This window comes from Desmodus rotundus, chromosome 7, assembly GCF_022682495.2.
Source record: "Desmodus rotundus isolate HL8 chromosome 7, HLdesRot8A.1, whole genome shotgun sequence".
NCBI lineage: Eukaryota > Metazoa > Chordata > Mammalia > Chiroptera > Phyllostomidae > Desmodus > Desmodus rotundus.
The window spans coordinates 80,605,721-80,624,106 of record NC_071393.1 but is presented as its reverse complement, the minus strand read 5'-3'; the positions used below and the strand labels follow the sequence as shown (position 1 = coordinate 80,624,106).

At 37.6% G+C, this 18,386-nt stretch overlaps 1 protein-coding gene across 5 annotated transcripts in view; it reads right to left on the bottom strand.

Moving 5' to 3' along the window:
* The window catches only part of SLC12A1 (solute carrier family 12 member 1), an 82,255-nt gene extending 64,120 nt beyond the window's left edge, over nucleotides 1-18,135 (bottom strand). Inside the window, exons 1-5 of one of the 5 annotated variants that reach the window (XM_045201630.2) lie at nucleotides 17,985-18,135; nucleotides 16,298-16,937; nucleotides 5,912-6,046; nucleotides 5,679-5,754; nucleotides 1,260-1,355 (exon numbers count right to left, since the gene is read on the bottom strand). In XM_045201630.2, the coding sequence (XP_045057565.1) occupies nucleotides 1,260-1,355; nucleotides 5,679-5,754; nucleotides 5,912-6,046; nucleotides 16,298-16,714 (724 nt within the window). In that variant the 5' untranslated portion in view covers nucleotides 16,715-16,937; nucleotides 17,985-18,135. Of the gene's footprint in view, nucleotides 1-14; nucleotides 111-637; nucleotides 734-1,259; nucleotides 1,356-5,678; nucleotides 5,755-5,911; nucleotides 6,047-16,297; nucleotides 16,938-17,984 lie in introns of all 5 variants that reach the window. The other 4 variants (XM_024568069.3, XM_024568070.3, XM_053928553.1 and 1 more) reach the window with 4 other exon arrangements.
* Nucleotides 18,136-18,386: the final 251 nt, after the last annotated feature.

Here is an 18,386-nt window from a genome sequence, read left to right as displayed (position 1 = left end):
ATGAATTGGCTTACCTCCTCTAACTACTCCATTTGTGCAAATGGCAGACATAGAAATACCTGTGAGTGTTGTCACTACCACACTCAGGCCAATGATGATGACTCCAAGACCTGCAAAATCGCCCAAGAGAAGCGTTTGGCTCCAGGACTTCCTGAAGTCCTCAGTACTTCGGGAGGCAGCAGCCTGACTCTTGTCACGGAAGGATCCGCCTCCCCATGAAAAAAACCTGGAACGTTCTAAAGAGTCCCATTCCACGAAGGTCTAGGAACCACCTGAAATGTACTAAACTTTAAAACTGAAGCCATGTCCAGGGATCATTTTCCAAGAAACACCAGCAGGAGGAATGCAGACTTGCCTGAAAAATTAAACATTTACCCAAGGAATGTGAAGACCTGCACACCAGGACCTGCACCCTGCTGGAGGGGCCCGTTAGAAAGGAGGCCGCTGCTGACCAGAGTGAACCGGGACTGCACTCACAGTACCTTACGTTTCCTTCGGCATCCAGCTCATCCAAAGAGTTAGCCAGGCTTCAAGAACATTGGGCTACTTTCTTGTTCCCGTCAAAAAAAAAAAATATATAAAGTTTTTGCCTACCCGTAGCAAGTGATGAGAGCATTAGATATCTTAGAAATTTTACCTCCACGAACAAACCCGTTAGTTGCTATTGCAGAAGTTGATAACCCAGTAATAGAAGTTACCATGGTGGAAAGAAGAATTATGAGAACTCCAAGACCTGTCAGCAACAAAAGATAAAAGATATTATATTTTACTTGTCTTCTGTGGATTCCCTGTTGCCACAAACTACACTGCCTTTAATTTTTTATGTCCGAGTCTTGGGCCCCAGCGGAGTTCCTTTGTGCTGCAGAGAAACTGGCTTGCCTGGCATACAGATCACGTCAGAGAGCTGCTCATTAGGATGAAGGATGGTGTCCAGAAGTAAAAGTGTGGGCTGCAGCCCTGGAAAGGAAAAGTTGATTTGTGCTGGCGTCCTGGGAGAGAAACCACCCTGGCTGTGAAGAGAAAACATGGCATTTGACCTTCTCTCTTGCTTGAAAGGAACCTGAGTGAGAAAGTTGAGGGGTTGACAAAGGTTAAATCCTTCACCATTCTTCTTGCCTCTCTCTTGCCTGAAGGGTGGGGGGAGTAAGGAACCAACTTGGATTACCTTTAAAAACACTCCAGAAAGGTCACTGGTGAACTATTTGGGCCTGTGTTGCCTTTACCTTACAAATGACCGTGCGGGTCACAGGTTTAATTACCTCCTCTGACATATCCATTTGTGGCAATAGCAGAGGTGGATAAACCAGTGATAGCAGTCACTGTCACGGCTAAGCCGATGATAATCACACCAAGACCTCAGTTGAGAGAGGAAAAATAAAGGCAATTAATCGGCGGAACAATCCATTCGATCGTTTACATAGATGCGAGCAAGTCTAGGGTCACACTTCACCACAGGACCACACTTGAGTTACCACGCTGGCCTGACAGTCACCACCGGGGAAGTGCTCAGCTTTAAGGTCTCCTGCCTACACAGCAGCCCAGGCCCTGGAGACTCCAGAGCTAGGACCTGGAGTGTGAAGATGCACACAACTAAGCGACTATGGCTGGTCAAAATTTAACGTGAACCCCACTTATGATGACGAAGTTCTAAGGGCACCTATAAACATGATAATTGGTCTACACAATACTAAGCTGTTCATTTAACTAAAGAGTGAATGTTCACCTTTCCGGGTACCTATCTTTTTATGTACATTTGGTTGTGTAGGAGTGGAAAGTTACGTACAGTGTAGCAGATTGTTCATCTGGCAGGGAAGCAATGTGGAAAGAATCAAATTGAAGTACTTTCACTCACCAGCTATGTGACCTCTGACAAGTTACTTATTTTCTGAGTCAAAAGTGGCAATACAGTCAGAAGGGATGCGTGGGTAAGTGGCTAGCATAGTGCGTGGCACACAGGTCACAGTCAGTGGCACTGCTTTTTGATCAGAGCCCAGCAGTCATAACAACTATTGTTTATGAAAAGCCAACTGTATATCCAGCTATATGTTAGGTAACACGAGAAGTACAAGGAGCAAATAAAATGATAAAAGCTCCCCTCAATCAGCTTATGGAGCAGAAGTCAATGATTATGAGAGGGAGAGAGTGGTGAGCCAGAATTTAAAGGAAGGCACGGGTGCCTTTAGCTAAGGATTATTTTGAGCTAAAGGCAATTGAGAAGTAAATACCTCCATTTATTTGCCTAAAAACAAGACATAAATTTGTAAAGACACCAGAGACCATTCTAGACCCTTATGAGCTGGAATTGATATCAGAGGAACATAACAAACTTTACTTATCTTTCATTAGTTCCTCCTTATATTTGCCTTCCCACAGTTTGCCACCCTAGAAACTCAGCACTTTCCCTTTGTCTTGTCACTTCTCTAAAAATGTATCATTCTCTTAAGATACTGTACAAGCCCAACATCTACCCACCACTTTGTTACCCATTGCTGAGTCTTCTCATGTGTATATACACTGCGCATGTCAGTAAACTTCTGATTGTTTTTCCCTTGTTAATCTGTCTTTTGTCAGTCTCATTTACAGAGCTCTAGCCAACGAGCCTAACATCAGTAGAGGGAAAACAGTTTCCTTTTGCTATAATGTCCTCCTCAGTGAAGGTTGACCCAGAATTCAGGGAGAATTCAGGGAGAATTCAGGGAGGATTCAGGGGTCATAGGCACTGACATCACACTGGCTCCAGCCAGAATGTTTTTGCCTGGGCCTGTTTTGTATGACCCCCGACATAAGATGGATGCTCCATAATTCTTGGCAGTCTCTCTTGTTCCAAGGATGATTACAAAGGTAATCAGCCAAGAGAGGCTGTGATCTCTCTGGAAATTCCCTGGGAGAAAGGGAAGTCTAAGGAGGTTAAGGATAGAAATGGGAAGGAGGACTGGAGGGTGGCCCTTCTGATGCTCTCAGCTATATCCTGGCTCTAGCAGAAGTCTCTAGGCTACTTACTGGTTAAAGTGCAGTAGCAAGAGGCTAAGTGTGGGCACAAGATGCATATTTGGACCATATTGCTTTGGCCCTGTACGCTCTCAAAAGTTTGGTGATGAAAGAAATAGTTGCACTAAATTCTTCACATCTATTGCAGGAATCCTGGGGTGAGCATCACCTGTTCAACACTATGTGACCTCAGTTCTTTGTACCCAATAAAAGTGACTTTTACGATCTTTTGCACATCATTTTGCTCTCGACTTTGTTTTGAGTAAATTTGATATCAAATGTTTAGCTCATCCTATCAATTGTACAGAAGCATACAGTTTGCATTTCAGGGCATTAAACCAACTCTGATTTTATTATTTCCCTACTCTTGCCTCTATTTTTTCAACAATTCTTAATTTATCCTTTGGCATTGCATACATTTTGGTTAACCATATTAAAACCTGAAACAAATTTTACACCCTTAAACAGCGAGAAATTTGCTTCTTTCTCACAAATGTAAAATCCCAGTGTAAAAGGCAGCCTAGAGACCATTCCATTCATGATTTTCTCAAAGCGCAGTCCTTTAACTGCCTGCTTCAGGAAATGCCTGGGGTGTTCATTAAAAATGCCAGACCTACTGAGTTTGGATCTTTCAAAGTCAGTCTCTGGATTCTGCAGTTTTACAACTTAACTTTCCAGGTAGTTCTTATGGGCTGCACAGTCTGAAAAACCATTGCACTATCCTCAGCCTATCTCAATGTGTGTCTGCCTATTCAGCAAGATTCTTTAGCATTATCTTCAAAGAATTAATTGGGAAACAATTAATCCAGCTCCCTAATTTGTAGATGAGAAAATAAAGCTCACAAAGTATAAATAACTTGCTTCAGGTCATACATGCTTTTCACACGCTTCTTCCCTACCTGATGGTTACATTTATGGGAAAACCCAAATTATTCCAAAAGCAAAAAGAAACTACTTGTATTGTTGCTTTCCTTGCCCATTAAAGGAGGCGCCAACAAGACCCAGGTGGTGCCTTGATGAACTTGTTCAGCTTTAAGCTTAAGAGCAAAGGCCAGTAAAACTGAGTAAGAGTGGCAATAAGTTTCTACTACTCACTAAAGTCTATTTTATGAGAATTAAAAGAAAAAGATCTGCTATTCAAAGGAAAGGATAGTGCAAAACTTAACACCCATTTAGTCAGAACTCTACTCTCTTCTAAGGTAGGACTGAACTACTTAAATAAAAGGTCCTTATTAAAACAACACTGACGTCTGAAAGCATAATAAACCGTTTAGCAGAAGATAGGATTCTTCAGATTTTATGGTTTTGCAGTAAACATGAAACGGATTGCCTGTGAAGAGTAATGTAAGATCTGATTAAAGTTCAGATTATTGCACAAACATATGGATGTTAAATAAGTTGCATTAAAAAGAATTACTCTTGCCCTTGGCTATGCTCACACCTCCAAACAAAGTAATGTTTTTTGATGATCTCAATAAGTTACTAAACTGCCCTTAAAAACCTAATTTTGCATGAAACCCTGGAGCAAAACTTGGCAATATTAAGATGCAGATTTTCCATGGACCGGCATACACTTATTTTGGACCCGTGGCTGCAAGCATTCATTGGCTATGCATCATAAAGCCAGCAAGCAGCCCTTTGTCAGGAACCTAGCAGTTGCCAAACATGAAACATGGAGAAACTATGGGAACTGGTTCCAGTTTTTCAATTTACAACCCAGCCCTCTCTTTTTCTGAGTTAGTCTTCTGATGATTCTGAAATGTGTTTTGAAGAGCAAAGGCAATAAATAATGACCAAGTACCTTTTAAATGTGAATTGAGATACATTCTGGAGGAGAATCTGAAAACACATCCAAACCTGTATGTTTTTGATGCTAATGATTTACAAGTCTTCTCCAAGAGTAAGGTCATAATGTATTTTCCATACATAGAGGAGAATGCCATTAGTTTTTTATCACAGTAAGTCAGGAACTTTGATAAAATTCAAATAAATTTTAAAAAAAAATTTTATTAATATAACCTCAATAAAAAGATTTGCCATAGGAACTAATACTTTAAATAGAAGATAATATTTGAAAACATTAAATAATTACTCATAATAATTTCAACATCATCAATTTTTCATTTGGAAAAAATTACCAAGTTATATACATTGTCTCAGTCATTTTATCTATGACTCGAAGCTTCTATCTGGCAATATTTTGTTAACCTTTTTTTCTTACTGCTAAAAGTAACACAATTATTTTCTTTGGAAAATGTTCAACAATTCAGCATTTTTATTAGTCAGGCCACATTTTCACCTTGTTTTCCACCAGTTATTTTTACTTAGTGAAATTTTGCCAACAATCATAAGGGAGATGGATACTCTGATAAATGTCAGTATGTCCCCAAATATGAATACTATTATTTAAAATGAATGTGTATCTATATACCTGTCACCTAAAACTCTGTGAAAATACTGAAATATTTCAGTCAGCATTTATCCGGTTGGCACGCTGGAAAATTCCAGTCTCCCAGGGGTTAACACTTCACCTTTCCTCTCTGACAAACATGGTCTAAGAGAAAAAGTAAAAGAGCTCCAAAGCTCTTCTGTGACCTTCAACTCATATTCAGCATTCATGGTGAACACAAATTGCTTATTGAGCTTATAATTTACATCAGAAATTATAGAGGAGAGGCAAAAGTGCTTACCAATTCCGGCTTCTCCAACAATCCAGGAGAGGCGAATGAAGAGCATGACACCCCAGATATTCAGCATGCATCTTACCTGTGAACCGAAGGCACATTGAAAGGGACATGAGAAGTGAGAGAGGGGCAAAACCCAGGTCTTTGTAAGTCTGGCGTTCAGGCCTTGCTAATACTCCGTCTAGTAAAACACTGAATGGATGGATAACTTTCATTTGTAAACAGAGGAGCTTTCTCACCAGCACACCTTTCACCCATCCGAACTTCACGGCACCGGATTTATCGTCTTCTTCTTTGTTTTCAGCTTGATCATCTCCAGGCATCCCATCACCGTTAGCCACCCTGTCAGCCGAACCTGGGGCCACTGCCACATTCTGCATTTTTACAGACAGCGAAAACACAGGATACGGTCAATAAACACCCGGTTCCATACACATTTCAGAGCCAATCAAAGCAGTGGACATACACTTTTAGACAAACAAACCGTAGACTTTTAAATAAGATAATTAATTTTTACTCTGGGAAGCTGAGTGATTTTAGGAACCAAGATTGCAGGTGTGGTAAAGGAACCCGGGCAGTTCTACTGGTAAGAATATTATCATTGAATAAATGGCCAGATTTGGATTTCTTTAGAACACAGAAGGAAAAAAGAGAAAAGAAGGGGTGCAATAAAGAGGGGAAAGCCTATCATAAGTGAATGAGGGCCTTTGAGAAGAGGGCCAGAAAGTTAACCTTCCTTGTGTTATGGAGGTCCTGGCCTTCCTCCCATTACCATCCATGGGCTTCATTTTACTCATCTGAAGTAACGATGACAAAACTTCTCTACTCAGGTCAGAATATCTTTCAGAAGATTCAATGAAAGAATGTAGACTTTTTACTTTATTTTATTTTTAAGAAAAATGTTTGAAGGCACCACATGGCTACAAGGATGCTATTTCTGCAGGGACAACGTCTTCCAGATGCAACATGCCTTTGCCTGAGAACTGTTGGCTGTGCTACTAGTATTGTGCAGAAGGAGAGAAGTCTCACTAGAAGTCTCTAGTCTCACGATTAGAAAGAGAGGCTGAGTAGAAATAAGAAGTAGTATAAAAAAGGTTAAACCTTTATGTACTTGTTCATTTTCCCTGGGCCTAATTTTGAAAAAGACCTTCCTCGTCAGTAGGTAGTCTATAAATCCAGCGGGAGAGAAAGCAGCTGGGTTTCCCTCAAGACCAGCTCCCTAATTCCTCTTTTAGGCATGACCTTTATTTATTTCAGATGCATCCACTGGATTTAGCCTTTCTGACACTTATCTGACTCATTAATGGTTAGACCACACCCCAGAGTACTCCCCAAAGCAATCTTCCCAGGAAGGGTTTTGAGACAATTGGGGAAGACTTGTAATTTGGCACTTAATTACCATTATTAAAGAACAATTTTATTCTGTTTAAATGTTCTAAATGATTTAAGCCCAGAATGATGTGTTCTGATACTACTAGCTAATAGGTCTTAGTCAAGGGCATTTTTTCCCCTCTAAAATGGAACTGGTATGAAATAAATACTCAGTATTTATTATAGGAACCTCATTTGGGGGTGATTAAAGGTCTTGCCCTTGCCCTGCTCACGGACTCTTGCTGCTTTGGGCTTTGGTGTATTATTAGCCTCCTCACTGTAAACTGACCCTAATTTAGGCTGTTTACTCCAATTGACTTTTACTTTATGTCTCCTCCCAGCATTTGTTTTTTACCTCTGTCTGTGCATAAGGATTTCTCCCAACTTTGTTCTCCTGTAAGGCTTTCTTCATGATACTAATGTGAAGGGGGAAGCCAATGTAATACAATGCAATGACTCATTCTATGTCAGCGGAAGTGAAGGAAGGTGGTGATGCGGGTTACTTCTCCTCAGTGCCAGTCAAGGCCTCATCCAGTAGGCCGTTGATAAACAGCACTGAATCCATAAAGTGAACTTGAAGGCCACCTGATCTCCATCTCTTAAGAGCTGATAACTTAGTTTCTTATCCATTCTTGCTTTCTACTTCTTTTCTCTTCCTTCCCTATTGGGCATTCCATTTCTCACTGTTTTCTTTGTGCAGGTCACATTAAAAGAGGAAAAGGAAAGGAAAAAAATGCAAAGCCAGATTATTTTATTATCTTAACAACAGCATTAGGGATAAAAGATGAATGACAAAGGACACAACTTGATAGTTAAAATTTAGTTCTGAATTACCCAAAGTATCTTAAGTAAGCATCCTTAAGTCCCAATTTGCACAGATAATTGAAAGCTGACATCGTATATCCACATCAGTGTAAGATATGAATGAACAAAGTCCATGGAAATGGAGGCTGAACTAACAGGGCAGAACCTAGTGCTCTGTACTAGCCCCAAATGCAAGTTACATATGTAATTCACAATTTTTCAGTAATTCCTTTTTAAAAAGTAAAAAGAAACTAGTAAAATAGCGTGGGTTCCAATATGGATCCTTAAATTTAAAAAATATATTTAATTTCTGTAGACTATTATATTTTTAATATTTGCAATGTAAGTATTCATGAACAGTTATAGCACCCCACCTGGTAGGAGGAGCCTGAATCACAGACCATCTTAATAATACAATTTACTTAATAGAATCTATACAAAATATTATCATTTCAACATATAGTTGATATAGAGGTAGCAATGAGGTCGTTTACATTCCTTTTTCACGCTGTGTCTTGGAGACCTGGCATGTATCTTGTGCCGACAGCAAATCTCCGTTTGAACCAGCCACATTGCAGAGCTCAGCGGCCACAGGCGACCTGCGGCTAGCTTGTTGGATGACACATGTCGGTATCATACAGCCAATCAGAGATGGATGAAACAGTTAAGATTGTTTTCCAGTCAATTACAAACTCAACTTTTCTCTAAGAAAATTCTACACATGTAAGGTGGCTGAGTGTGTCAAATGTAACTTTCATTTTCCATAGCTGGAAAATCAGTGAGAGCAGGGAATTGAGAAATGTGTTAAAATGTCCATGAATGTTGAAGAGCTTATTTGGTCAGGAGATTCACTTATTGACTTATCATGAGAAAAACTTTAAAACTTGTCAGTACTCTAGTTAATCAGGATCTCATGACCAGATTAAGAAGGACAAATTGCCAATTATAACAGTAGTCATGGGGTCATAGAGCATGGCAGGAGGAAGATAGTAATAAAATTGTAATAACTGTATGTGGTGTCAGACGGGCGATCACTTCATAAGGTATATACATGTCTGATCGCTATATTGTACACTGAAACTAATATAATATTGCATGTCACTATAATTGGAAAGTGAATTAATTTAAAAATTGTTATTTAAATGTTAATATGCTGGGGGGAAAGAAAAGATCCATGGCCAGACCAGCGGCAGCTAGTCAATCAGGGAGAAGGCAATTTCCTTTCCCTGCATTAATTGGGGATCCCACAAGACAAAGCTTTAATCACTTGCTTTATAAAAGCTGTCCTGGGAATAAAACCCATGTTTTATGATTAAACCTGAACTTGAAGGTTTGGTCCAGGAAATTGCTCTGCTCTCTGATGAACTCTGAGGGTAACTGTGACCCTCAGATCTGGATTAATGAGAGTGCCAATTCCTGCGAAAAACATCTCACAAAGTAGGCTGAAGGATGACTAACATACTTAACATTACCCTTTAAATGAACATCTCTATCTGATTGATATCCTTCCATTAATGTTTAACAGTTCTTCAATTTATCGCTAAGACATCATAGTATAATGCAAAAAGAGTGCTCTCTAGGGCATGTCAGGGAAATAATCATGTATGGAAATTAGTGAGGCGATATTTTCTTAACTCTTCAAAAATAGCGTCAGTGTAAGATATCTAATCCTCCCTTAGGTAAATGTGTCCAACCTGCTACAGTTTCAAAGTTTTAAATATATTTGTACCTTAGAGGGGAAAAACTCGCATGCGTAGATTTCTTCTATTGAGTGTGAAGGTGTGAGAGTAAACTTACGAGTACAGAATGCGTTCCATTGCTCACTCTCATGTGGGAGCTGCACCGCCTCTGCCCCACGTACACTAGAAGACTTGGAATCGGGTTTTGGCTGTGCAATTAATTCAGGGTGTGTCCTCCAGCAAGTTATTTAACATTTTTCTGGATACTGCAAATGAGGATAAATTCGCTGGGTTTTCTGAAAATCTTACTTTGAAGTAGTTTACTCTACGGCAAAGTCATTTTTCTGTTTGCCATCTTCCTGTTCCAACATGGCAAAGCAAAACTTGGTATCACTTCTTAATAAAAGCCTCTTTTACAAGCCCCAAGAGCAATTATAAAGTCACCTTATCATCAAAGTACTGAACAAGGCTGCAGGTGGAGGCTTTGTGGGGACTCAGTGGCTGTGAGCTGTAGCCAGTGGCAGGCAGACTCCTGGCTGCTGCATGTTCTTGGGACCAAAGTCTGGGAGACTAATAAAAGTTTTATGATTGCTGCCTGAAACCAGTTTTTTTCCTTTATGCTTTGAATTAATTTGTTTGTTCACACTCCATTATCATAAATGATGACCCACAACCTTTCATAAATGCATTTTAAATTGCATCGCTTTAGGGAATGATTATTTATTTACTGAGAGTTTTTACCTGAGCATGAAGTATTCAGAGAAGATAAAATAAAGTGACTCGGAAAGAAAAAAGGAAAGAAAAGAAAGACCATTTGGTAAAAATCTTTGCTCCACTAATACTGATAAACTAGTAAAGCTTCAGTCACATACAGATTAAGGGGTAAATGAAAAAAATGAACATATTTATCTTTTAAGTTCTAATTAAATACATGTTTTCAAGTTTTTAGCCTGTCATCTAGGGAAAGCAGAAATTTAAGACCACTACTAAGTAGTTTCATAAATATTTAGGCCTACATGGTACCTTCCTCATTGTTTTACACTCTCTTTTATTATTGAAATACTTAAGCCTATGCAACAGTAGGAAGAGTAATGCATCTCAGCGACCCATCACTCCGCGCCAACAATTACCCACAGGTGGCCAGCATTACTCCCCCTGCGCCTCTCAGACTGCTGCCCCTGGATTGTTTTAAAACTAATTCCAGGAAGGAACAGATAGTTCTTAAGGTTCATTTCAGAAAAAAAGTATAATTCTACTCATATTTCATATCTTCATGATCAATATTATTATGTTTGTACATTTCTAGCCCTTGTGATAAAGGGGAGCATTTTAAACTATGAAAATAAAACAAAACAGAAACAGACTCACAGATACAGAGAACAGACTGATGGTTGCGGGGGGGAGGGGGAGGGGGTGGGTGAAAAGGTGAAGGGATTAAGAAGTACAAACTGCTAGTTGTAAAATTAGTTGTGGGTGTGTAATATCAGAGTATATACAGTCAAGAATGTCATAATAACTGTATGGTGACATCCTGGTGACCGACTTTTAAGGTATAGAAATACCTACTCACTATGTTGCACACTCTAAAGTAATATAGTCAGCTATAAATAAAAATAAAATTTTAAAAAGGAAATAAGAGGGCTTTTTTCTTGTTTTAAAAGTTATTATAAACTATGCCTCTAACTCATACCAATATTATAGTTTATAGTCACAGTATTTTTACTACACCCGAAAACACATGGCTTACATGCAAAGTGACTTATGTTTTTGATAACTTGGGCCATAAGGTAGCTATATGTGATAAACCATGATAAATCCGAATGAGAAAATGAAATTAAATGATTCTTAACATTTTCAAAGTATGCTTTAGGGGAACTCCCACTCTACTCACCATCTACCACTAAACTATTTATAGTGGGAAATGAATCTTTCTTGTTTGTTTTCACGGAGTATTTTAATAGCAAGAGCTCCCAAATGTGGCCTTGGGCACTAAAAACTTGAGCAGGTATGAGAATGAGGGCTAAGTTGCGGAGTTTCACGCCTACAAATATTTTAGGGGTAGCTTTTGGTCATTGCTGGCCTTCAAGGAATTTACTGTCTCAATTTTAATGTCTATTTTGTTTGCCTTGGTGATATTCCTAATAGCCCCAATTTGAAGGCTAAAGTTTCAAATCTGAACTTTGAAACAGTTTAGAAAAAAATTACTTTCTAGAGAACATATTCATACACTTTATTTGTCCTTTTATAGAAAATAAGCATTTCTACATTGACTTATGTGGTTTAATGTTTTTTGACTACATATCCTTTATTTCTACCCATAGTAATGAAATTTGACTTATAAAATAAAATTTTAGAGAGTAGAGGCCAAACTCTTTAACTCACTTTCTATAGTACCTCTTGTAAATAAATTGCTAATAAATGCTTTTGATGATGACAATGAAAATTGAGACCTACTGAATTTTGTAGGGAAAGGACCACAATCTCTTGACACAGTCCCAAAGTAAGGAAGGAATTGGGATCTCCTGCTCAACCCACCATGACTGAGGTGAGTCTTCTTCTTTGTGCGATTTTCTATCACCACGGAATGAGCTGAGGCAAAGAACTACGGGAGAACAGGCTGAGGATGAAGTAGGTTATAAAGGGCATGGACTCTGGAGTCATGTAAGCATAGGTTCAACTTATTAACCATGTGACCTTTGCTTCTTGACCTTGGAAGTTTGAGTCCTCTAAATGATTGTTTTCTCTTCTAACGTCCACAGGATTTTATAAAACTTTCACCATCTATATAATAAAAATAATAGAAGTACCTAACTTGAAAAAATGTTAAAAGGATTGAATGAGATTTTGCAAAGTGCGAGCATCATGCCTGATACATATATAGTTTATTATATATAACAGAGTCATACTTAATGCTTTTATTCATAAATTTCCTTTAGTTGTTAACAAGCTAATGACCCAAATGTGAAGTCATTCTACTGTTTTTTCTTTTGAATCAATTTGTAAACACTTGGCTTCCCAAGATAGTATTTCCATTTTAATTTTTTTAATATTTCATACTTTTCACAATTTATTTCAATGACATCAGAACACTGACTTTGATAGAAAGGCTATATATTTTCTTGATTCCCTTGAAATTATATCTTTTCTGAAATGCTAACAACAATGGTTGTTAGTAAGGCTGAAAAGGAATTCCATGGAAAGGTAGCTATAAGAATTAGGCTGGATACTAAAAATGGGATTAGTTTTACACAGTAAAAATACTAGATTAATATTTGCCAGATATATAATAATCATTATACATGTTTTGATATGCAAAGATCTCCAAAGTATATTGTTAAGTGAAAACAGCTGAGCATAGGACAATGGGCAATATTGCCCTACACTAATGTATGTATATATGTATGTGTGTGTGTGTGTGTGTGTATTTGTGTAGGCGTAGAAAATTTCAGGAGGGATTTTTAAGAAATCCTCAGTAATGAGTCCCTTGAAGAGAATAACTAAATATTTACATTATGTAAGAGATATTTCACTATATATATATTAGTACTTGTTAAATATTGGATTGATATATATTTTACTTTTTAAATAATATTTTAAATAAAAATTAGCTAGTATAAAAAATGTCATCATCATTACCAACAAACATTATTGAGTTTCTATCCATTGGAGGCAATATGCTAGACTTTACAGTCATATAAAAACATTAGTATTCACAAGCATCTTGCAAGATCATTTGAAGTTATGTAGCTTGTATAACGGTAGAGCAAGTAAGGGATGAAGTACTGCTTTTCTGTTTTTAATTAGAGTTTTCCGAAATCCTTAATTCGTAGTCACCAGTATAGGCATTTAACTCTTTAGAACATAGATAATGAAAAGGATTTCTTCGACTATGATGTCAGATCTTTAGGATCACAAATTCTGTCAGTATCTATCACTGCTAGAGTTTCACTTAAGATAGAAACTTAATATCTTTCAAACTTATTTTCTATTTTATCTATTAGGACAAATTCGTCATGTAATTTTTTTCTGACTTGGAAATTACAACCACAGTTTGCACAAATTCTAATTGGTTTCTTACTATATATATTCTGCCGTTTAGTATAAATGTACTGTTCCTATGTGGCTTTTTAAAGCAATGTAATCATGGATACAAAAAAGATCACCAAACGTAGTATGTCAACTACTTTCTACTTTTAAATTAAGTAAACTTTATCACTCACAATTTTTTGCACACAAAATCTGTGACATATCTTTATATTATCATGTAATGTTTGCTCTAGTTGTGATTTGAGAAACTGTCATAAAAATGTCGAGGGCCCCAGGACGGTGGCAGTACAGTTACATTAGGGGCAGGTCTTCATCTTTTATTTGGGGGTGTGGGCAGTGAAAAGCTGAGGGAATAGTAGTGGCAAATTCGCTGTCATGGAAGAAAGAGCTGAACTGAAGAAGGTACAACTGTTAATGTCTGCAGCCAAAGGCTATCACAGGGTGGAACATAAAGAGAAAGACTTGTCCCTCCAACTTTAGTGACACTACAATGGCCCTGGCTATAGGAACGTGCCTATTGTAGATTCTGTGGCTGTATTTGAATTCTACTCACATGTTGGCTATGTGGATACTTCTGTGTGATTCAATCAAAATGAAGTACCTTAGATAATAAGGATCAAGTTCATAAAAAGAATAACTTATTACTATACTAATTCAGAATGATTTTTCAGGGCATAGGACATAAACTTAATTTTTAATTTATTTAACTTGCTATGCTTTTGTATCTGAGAAAAAAATGCTAAAAGTCAAAGTTAAGTCCCCAGTCTCATTTTATCTTTTAAAAATAATCTGAATTCCAAACAGCTATCACATCTGTCAAGCATAGCTATTGCATTGGTACTGAATCAGATGACTTTTAACAATGTTCCCTCAGAGTTTTTCTCCCCATGTATAAAGATTTACATGCTATGGCTTTAGAAAGTGTACATAAGCTACTCTTCTCTCTCCAGAATATCAGTCCCAAGGACAATGTGAGTTTACTCCATTCCCTTATTAATGGAGTTAAAATTTTATTTTCTTTTGTTGTAAGTTGGGGAAGGGGGTGAATAAGAATGTTGAAATTTGAATCACAATTTTATGAAACATGTAGCTCTAAAAACGTGTACTGATGTGGAATATGATGGAATAGAATTTCAGGTCTTTTTAAAGAGGACATAGGCTCATTTCACTTCTTTGGAGCAAATTGAAATCTCTTTATAATACCCTAAATGTCTCTTTCTGTCCCCCCACAAATCTTGGAAATTCCTTGTACCCTCTTCGCTCAGCCTTCTTTTCCATCTTTCTTTCTTCTCCTTTTTTTCTCTTTTCTTCATTCCTCTTCCCTCAAATAGAAAACGAAAGTGACACCTCAGCCTGAGTAGCCTGAGTTCAGGAGCTTCAAATTGCCCCCCTTCTCAAAAATATTCATGGGGGCTGTCAGTTGGTTCAACCTTGCCACATTACTAACTTCTTTTGATTACAGTATCAAACATCCCAGATAAAGTCTAAATCTCATGTCTATAAAGAAACCGGCTGTGCAGCAGAGGGCTGCCGATATAGCACACGAAACAGTCAGGTCTGCCGGGGGCGGGGGCACAGGGCGAAGTTCAGAGTGCTGGCGCCTCCTGTCTCCACGGGTGGAACCCAGAGTCAGGGACCTTAAAAAGCTAAGGGGAACAAGTTTTGGAACTGGGTTTCCTCATGAAAAGAAGGATGAGCAGAAGCCAAAAGGAGATTTTCACCTTTATTAGCATCTTTCACGAGATCAGTATTCCTAGAATCCTGAGAGTAGATAATCATTTGATTTAAAAATTGTTGAATGAATGAATGAATTTGAAAGAGATTGTTCCAATAAATTTTTTCTTATCTCAGAACTTGGGCAAGAGTAAACTATATTTGGATATGTGACAGCTAATTATTCTTCTTAGCAATTAATTATATCCATAAAGAAGTATATTAATTCCCAACTGTGTTCCAGAAGAACAGGAAGATAAAGTACATCAAGGTATTTTAGAGCAAGTTGTGGAAGAAAAAATCTGTGAAGCTTGGAAGTGATTTGCTACCAGATTAGAAAAAGTGCTGTCTCATGTTTTTGGCAGATTTGGGAACCTTAACTATATTCTTTAAATAAAAAGAAGTTTAGCCACATCTGCTGCTTCTGTACTTTAATTTAGTTACTTTTAAATGCTTAAGTGCACTCTGGAGCTTCAGGCAAAGCTTTGAAGAGGGAGGGATAAAATGCTGAATCTTATAAATCTCTGCTGTCTCTTTAAAGAATGGAAAAAATACCCCTGTGCAATAAAGGCTGGCACCACAGTATTAACTACGGCAAGCATCAGGATTTCCTTCTTTCTCTCTCTCTCTCTCTCTCTCTCTCTTTTTTTTTTTTTTTGACAGCTGTTGTGGAGGCATTAGTCCTAGGGAGAAATCAGCTTAGTATTCCGTTTGACGTGTTTAACCAAGTGTGAATTGAGTAGACTACAATTGTAAACAAGCTACGACATACTGCCTGACTTTCAGAGTCAATTCTCTAGTTCTCTGTCCTCAGTCAGTAAACATTTGTGAGACACTTTTGTGTATTTTCTGTTTATTGGAAACCAGGGACAGTAGAGTAAATAAGATAGACGGTTTGGAATAGACCTCTTCATTGGGCCCTTTTATATTTCTATAAATACAGTGTTGTTCGAGATCAGGAAATCACCTGAAGGAGGAAGGGAGGCTCCCTGCTGGTGCCCTTAAGCTTACCTTTGCAAGTTGCTCGTGAATCTCCAGCAGGCTGGGTCGGTTGACCTTGGGCCCACTGACGCTGCCCGTGTTGCGATAGTACTCGATCTTGGGAACGGCATCCACCGTGTTGTGGCCAAAGGTTTGCAGGTAGTATGTGTTTGTGTGAGAATCATAAGCATGAAAACTAGCATCTGTTTTAGCGGTTTCTCCATTTTGAAGGAAATTATCATAGCATTCCTGTTTCCCAGGCCTAAAGCTGATTCTGAATCTGTTCTGGGCTTCCTCCCCAAAAGAGGTTTCCTCATAATGTGGAGGGTCGGCGTTATCCGCCGCAGCACTGCCCTCATGGCTCTCGTTTATGACATTAACTTGAAAGCGATTGGTATTACTGGGCACTGAGTCCAGAAACACGTTGGAAGAATTGTTCACTGACATCTTCCAAGTAGATATTTTTTTTGGACTCAGCTATTTACTTAATGGTGGTGGTGGTTGCTTTCAATCTATATATTTCCTCCTCAAAGTAAACACTAATGTGTTTACATTAGGGAGCTCCTGGCTTTTGTTTTAGAAGAACTCAAGAAGTAGATTCTTGATGTATTGCCTCCTATACAATCTTCACATTGTTCTTCAAAGCTGTGATTGACAAAGAAAATTAAACCTGTTCAAAGATATTTAAATAGGAATGGGGATGTGAGGGAACAGTGTTCTTTCACAAGACTTACAATTTAAAAATTCATTTCATTAAAAATTACATGTCCAGGAACCCTAACCACCTGAGCAATTAAATCTCATAATAAATATCTGGGGACCTATTTCAGCAAACAGAATTTCCAACAGAGTCATTAAAATGTTACCTGTGTTTGTAGTATTTGCTTAGATCCCGTGTAGTCGGATTCAATATGATTTTAGAAAAAATATAACTACCAATTTAGTACAGTAAGAGCCGATGAGAATATTCTTAGCCCGAAACACAGTTCTAAATGTTGAAACTGAGAAGTGTTTCATGATTGATATCTATATACATTAAGTGATAAGTAAAATGTTAAAATATTTAATCTTCTAAAAATAATTCTTGTTAGTTTATAAAAATGGCTTGTCAAGACAATGTCTCTCTCTAAATTACCAGATATTTCACTTGCTTTCAAAATGTTTGATTTGCTCATAAATTTGTCTGTTTTACAAATGCTATTATAAAATCTTTAAAATAACATATGAGTATTCAGGGCAAGGATATAAATCACAGTCCTCAATAAAGTCATATGCAATATGTAGGTTAAATAATAATGTTCCACTGATTCTCTTTAATGAAATATTCTCAGTCTTCACTGAGAAATTTATATTTGACTTTCAGATAAACAGACTATGTAATCATTTTCAAAATCTATGGTATAATCCCATCTTAGAGCCTTATTTTATTAAAATAATCATTTTATTTATAACTTAAAATTTGTCTTTTCAAAGAAAGTTCTATTGCCTCTCCTTAGAAATTACTAAAAGTATTTGAATTAAAAAAAATTCAACTTCAACCCTAAGTAAACTTTTCTGGGGAAATCTCAAGTGAATCTGTTATCTCTTTAGTTTTTATGGAATATCCCACTTCTCTTTATAGTCCTTGATATCCTTGCCTTTACTCTACTCTTCAGAATTTCCTTCATGACATAATATTAAGTATAATTTTCACCCTGCCCAGAAATGTTTAACTTACCACCCGAAGCTGCCTTCTGAAAAAAGCGTAACCTGCTTCAGCATCACCCAGGCATATATGGGGCACTTAGCTTTCAGCTCATAACCTTAGGCTTCTTCTTATTGGTTAGAATCTTCCTTGAGAGAGATGACTGAGCAATGGTTGGTCTGCAATAATACTGTATGTCCTGCCCAGTCATTAGCCCTGGGGAACCTTAAGTACTACATCAACTAGTAACTAGTAGTAAACCATTAATCCTTTTAGACAGAAAGTAAAATAAATTTCCTTTAATGCATAAGGGAAGTTGCTGTATTCAACAGCAATCGCCAATAATATGCGAGCAGTGCTTTAGTTGTTTGGAACTAAATAAATTGAATCCTGTCTTCTTATTTCCCATGATTCTTAGTGACCTCCTATTTTTCA